This window comes from Petaurus breviceps, unplaced genomic scaffold (genome assembly GCF_028583685.1).
Source record: "Petaurus breviceps papuanus isolate PSGF00001 unplaced genomic scaffold, PetGlider_PUasm1.0 76, whole genome shotgun sequence".
NCBI classification, from domain to species: Eukaryota; Metazoa; Chordata; class Mammalia; order Diprotodontia; family Petauridae; genus Petaurus; species Petaurus breviceps.
In genome coordinates, this window is record NW_027186473.1 from 6,513,895 (window position 1) to 6,519,626 (window position 5,732).

Consider the following 5,732-nt stretch of genomic DNA (forward strand, 5'->3'; position numbering starts at 1 on the left):
AGTTCATTGGGGATCTGATAGTTGCTTTTAAGCCAGCTCTAAGTATCAAGATCAACACTATTATTCGCATGACCATGAATGAGTGGCAACATGGCTTAGGTGATGGAAAACAAATGTCCAAGTCTGGAAGGTAAAGTTCTGTTTTTGACATATTTGACATGGGCAGGTCACCTAATTTTTTGTTGACCCAAGGCAAATCTCATAAGTCATAATTTGTAAGGTATCCACTAATCTACATTGTTGGAGGTAGTTTCATAACTAAGAAGTTTTTATACCAATAAAATCACAAACCTAGACAAGGGAGCAAGCAAAAATACATGATCATTCTAGAATCCATAGCATAGCTGGAGTTCAATTGCTTTTTAGTGGCTGAGGTAAAGTAGAATTTGATTACTTGTTTGCATATGGTGTAGGATTGTATTCCATCACAACATAGAATGGTTGGATAGTATGATTATAAAAGCTTAATGTTGAGCTTTACTGGGCACAAGCCACCCTTGGGGCTCATTTCTTTTCCACAGGAGAGAACAAGAAAAAGGTGAGCTAGAACAATAAAAGATCACTGAATACAGAGTAAGCATTCACCAGAATTCTTGAGGTGGCTCAGGGTCAAAGAAATTTATAACTAGGCACAGCAGTATATGTGTATGGGGGGGGGGGGGGAGTGTGGTGGGAGGGCAGAGTAAGGATAACCAGAGGGACCAAGTGTAATACCTTTCCAAAGATGAAGCTACCTTCTAGTCTGAAGGGAACACTGTGTCCCCTGCTGGGTGAGCCCTCCCACAAAATTCTTTTTTTTTTATTTTTTTCCCAAATTTTATTCAATATGAAACATATCTCTATAGTTTTTTATTGAGGAGGTTTACCACGTCCACGACCAAATCCACCTCTAAATTGGAATTCTGTTGCTGACCCAGCTCCAGCCTCGGCCTTCTTGTCAGCACCAGGAGGAGCAGCACTTCGCCTGTATGTGTCTCTGTCAGCTTCACCCCAACTAAGTCGGGCAGGTCGCTCACCCTCCAGACCTTTGGGCCTTGGCCTTCCTGTCTCAGGACGACTTCTTCGGAGTGTGGCAGGTGTAATGTAATGCCAAAAGAAGGCAACTTCCCAGGTTCAAAATACCAGCATAGGTGCTCTCTATTTTATTTAGTGACAAACCAAGAACAGAGAAGATCAAAACATGACATCATTCAAAATACAGCATTTACTAAGTGTGATTAAACAATCTCCAAGTACTACCCCACCCCAGGATCTTCCAATCATTCAATCAATTACAAAGTCTCTGTTCTAAATACTTCTCCACCCCTAGGCTATACCTTCATTTGGTCCACCACGAAACCCCTCTTCTCAAATGGAGATTAGTTTCCAAACATAGGTAAAATACCTTCACTTGTCAATCACAGAGCACAATAAGGTCAAAAGTTCCCCACCCCTGGATCACAATTGAATCTACCCCAGAGTTACATCAAGTTTAAACACAGCACTTAATACCCAAATGGAGGTCTTTTCTTCATCTTGACAGGAGGCAAGTTCTCAGCAATCTTAGTTCCTGGGGAGACAAGGCTTAGCAAGGCCATAAGATACATTGCCAGTCCCTTCATGAATTTATCCTCTGTCTGTAGAACAGTCCTAGAACCCCTGAACACATTAGCAAAGCCCTCTCCCAGGATTTCTGTAAACATACAACAAGAAAATCCTTCTTCAGGGCTTCTGAACCAACAGAAAGGCTCCCAGACCCCTGCAACAACAGCACTGTCCTTCACCAGTGGACAGTATTCATTCTGTCTGCCGGACAGTCTCCAGACCCCTGCAACAACAGTACTGTCCCTCACCAGTGGACAGTATTCACTCTCTGTCTGCAGGACAGTCTCAGGCCTTCTTAACCAAATGCCAGGTTCCAGGACTTCTTCAACAGGACAGTCTTTCACCAGTGGACAAATCTGGCAAAATAACATCAAAACAGACAGACAAAGTACCAGCAAAACAGCCATGTCTCCTCAGTCCTTGGCAGCTCAGGGGGCAGGTCTCAAAAGTCCAGGGCAATTCAAAGCGGCCACCAGCAATCTCTTAGTCTCTCTCCACGAGGTGCTGCTTCCAAAAAGAACTTCCGCCTCTCTCTTGTCTCTCCAAATCTACATCACCAGCTCCTCCCAATTCAGGACTTTCTTTTCACATCAACAAGCCCATCCCACAGGTGGGATTAACAAACTCTGGGTTTTAACACAATCAATTTGAAAACCAAGCCAATACAGGGGAATCTTTAATTGCCATTACTATCACATTCCACCCCTCCAGGATCCTTGGCCTTACAATCTCAATCTAAATGGCCATGGATCCTGGAACAAATAGAGGCACTATGCTTTGTACTCCTTACAGACTACGCCATAATGTAATGGCATTACATTACAGCAGGCACAATCTCAGGAGGAAGGTGAAGGTAATCCTGGAGGTACTGAATACCCTCATTGGTGAGGTACCAGTAGAAATGTCTCCATGCAAACTGCTCCTTAACATAGCCACGAGACTTTAGAGACTGCAAGGCCTCCATGACATGGATATTGGGCACATTCTTGTCTGCCAGTTCAGGGTGCTTTGGCATGTGAACATCCTTCTTGGCTCCCATTTCTCCCTCCTTAAAAAGGAGTTCATAGATGGCAATCCAGTTCTTCTTGGGCATCAACATGTTGGCGGCGGAGGCAGTGGTTGGTGCTCTAGATGGACCCCGGGATAGAAAGGGTCCCACAAAATTCTTAATGCAGAATTAGCTACAAACACACAGGCTAAGACTTACCTTGGAATTCAGCCGTGATTAAACTGTGTGTACAACAGGGCCTCCCAAGGGAATCTCTGTCCAAACAGCAGGGAATAATGGCTACTCTGAAGGCTATGATTGAGGTACTGCATATTACCCTAGGGTGACCACGTTCCTAGAAGCAGAGATAACATCCCCTTGGGGGAACATCTACACTTGCTATCTTGGGAGAGGCATAACCTCTACTGCTCCGCTCTCCCAATGTCTAACAGCAATATCCTTGCCCCAGTTTGAATTAACTGTGGATATGCAACAGTGCAAACCATAGGTTCAAGTTTTCATATTTAAGGAGAAGTGGAATAAAAAGTAGAGAAAACTATGAGGTAAAACAGATGAGCAAGAAGATAGGGGGAAATCAAAGAAGGGTTGTCTTCTCTACATCCCCAAAAGGATACATTGCTCATAACCTTCTGAGACAAACAGAATCAAACTCATTATCTTTAATTTTGAAGTATCAAGCCAGTCATTTTGCCAAAACTAGTTTCATTCTACCCACCCCAACCAATTTCTGGAGAGTAGAATTAAGGATACAATCTTAATTGATTTAATTGAAGCCCTTGTTTTAATTAACATTCATTTTCTTGAACAGATTGGAAGCAAATAATTTTCTTAGCCCATGAAAATGAATAAGTAACAAAGTCAGTAAAGCAGAAGATAGACTAGAAACATGCCACAAATGGAGTAAAAATGGGAAGAAAACAAGCAAAGAATGTGTTGGGCCATTCAGAGAACTTCACTGGTTTTCTGGATATTGAATGTAGCTTTATGCTCTATTAACCCAAATATACTGGTGAAAAATATAATTAAAAGAAAAAGAGTGTTCTTTAGGAGCATTCAAAAAGGAATTCGATGAATTTGGGATCTAAATTCATGGATTACATTATTTGAAGTCTTTTGGGAGAGACCACAATCTATGACTTCATTAGTGTAGGGATCTTTCAGAGTGAAAATTTCCTTGGAACACTGAAAATTTAAGTGGCTTGACTTGACACATCAAACAGTTAATATATATCAGAGACAGGACTTATACTCAGATAATTAGTGCAAAATGTACACATCTGAGCCATAATCATCTAAGGCACAAAATGTTAGAAATGGAAAGAATATTATAGAACAACTATTTGAATCCCTTCATTTGATTCAATGTTTTCATATTCTTTAATGAAATTATCAATTGATTCTGTGATTTGTTCCTTTACCTATGAACTCTTTTGGATTAAATTATTTACTTTCCTATTAATTCTAAATCATTTCTTCAATGGCCATGTGTTGAGTAAAAAGTCTATTTCCTTCTAATCAACAAGGAATACATTTAATGTATTAGGTTTTTATACATTAACATGCATTCAATTTCAAGAGCTTAGATTTTATGCCTTATTCCATGAATAATTTTTGTAAATATACTATACAATGAGATATATGTTTATTTATTTTTATTCTTATTCAATATTCACCATATGCATACATGCATATATAAAATAAAATCCAGACACACTCTTCTTTCTTTTTTTTAAATACATTACTTTGGCTTGGAAATAGTATCTTAAGTTCTTGAAGTATTGTAGTTTTATTGTCAATTTCTCCCTATGACTTGTGTACCTTTTTGTTTAGGTTTTTAGATGCTATGTCATTCAATAAATTCATGGGAATATTGATATTAATTCATTTTCTATCTACTTGCCACCATAATTTTGCTCCATGCTATTACTTTAAATATGTATAAATCATTATGTTTCCAGAAGCTTCTTTGAAAACAACATACTGCTTGATTCTACTTTTTAATCTGTTCTGCTGTCCTCCCCCATTTCATGGATGCCACCACCTTCATTTGGCATAGGAGATCAAGATCAGTGTCAGTAAGATATGTGTTCATGGTGATATCATTAGCTTGTGTCAAAATACTAACACTGACTCTAAATCCAATTATTGCCACTACACTAAAGGAAACACATATATCAAAAGTAGTAATTTAATTTATCCAAATTATCATGAAAATATGGTTAAGGTATTATTTCATGACAAAGACCACGTTTGCATAAAGATGGAGTAGGTAGCTGCCTCTGAACAATGACTTCAGAGGTGATAGGAAAATCCCATTACTCTTTATTTAATATTTTATTTTCCCCCAAATATATGTAAACATAATTTTAACATTCATTTTTTCAAACTTTTAGCTTTAAATTCTCTCCTTTCCTACCTGCTCCCTAAAGAGAAGGCAAAACTTTGATATAGGTTATACATGCATAGTCATACAAAGCATTTTCATAATACTCATGCTGTGAAAAAAAATAGACAAAAAAAACTCAAGAAAAATAAAGTTAAAAAAAGGATGCTTCAGTCTGTATTCAGACACCATCAGTTCTTTCTCTGAAGATGGATAATATTTTTTTATCATAAGTGCTTCAAAATTGTCTTAGATCCTTGAACTGCTGAAAAGAGCTAAGTCATTCACAGCTGATTATCTTAAAATATTGCTGTTATTTTGTACATAGTAAATTTCACTTAACATGAGCCCATACAAGTTTTTCCAGGTTTTTCTGAGAGCATCCCGCTCAGCATTTCTTATAGTACAACAGTATTCCCTCATAATCACATGCCACAACTTGTTCAGTCATTCCCCAATTAATGGGTGTCCCTTCAACTTCTAATTCTTTGCCAATCAGAAAAGAGTTGTAAAAATTTTTTTTTATATATAGGCCCTTTTCCTTTTTGGTTTTTGATATCTTTTGGGATACAGACCTAGTAGTGGCATTGCTAGGTCAAAGGGTATGCATGGTTTTATAATATTTTGGGTATAGTTCCAAATAGCTCTACAGAATTGTTGAATCAGTTCACAACTTCACCACCAGTGCATTACTCTCTCATTTTTTTCCCACACCCCCTACAATATTTATCATTTACCTTTGCTGTCCTATTAGAC

General features: G+C 38.3%; 1 protein-coding gene across 1 annotated transcript; it reads right to left on the bottom strand.

Annotated features, from left to right (window-relative positions):
- Positions 1 to 788: 788 nt before the first annotated feature.
- Positions 789 to 2,730, bottom strand: LOC138174704 (small ribosomal subunit protein eS10-like). Its single transcript, XM_069105027.1, has 2 exons — positions 2,420 to 2,730; positions 789 to 1,083 (listed from the first exon to the last, which is right to left on the bottom strand). Exons 1-2 carry the CDS (start codon positions 2,681 to 2,683, stop codon positions 850 to 852), a joined length of 498 nt encoding a protein of 165 aa, XP_068961128.1. The 5' UTR covers positions 2,684 to 2,730; the 3' UTR covers positions 789 to 849.
- Positions 2,731 to 5,732: the final 3,002 nt, after the last annotated feature.

Excerpts from the sequence above, each read along its gene's own strand:
- LOC138174704 (XM_069105027.1), bottom strand. The coding sequence starts at position 2,683 with ATGTTGATGCCCAAGAAGAACTGGATTGCCATCTATGAACTCCTTTTT. Across the intron at positions 1,084-2,419 it reads ACCTTCACCTTCCTCCTGAG|ATTACACCTGCCACACTCCG; the intron begins ATTGTGCCTGCT and ends TTTTGGCATTAC.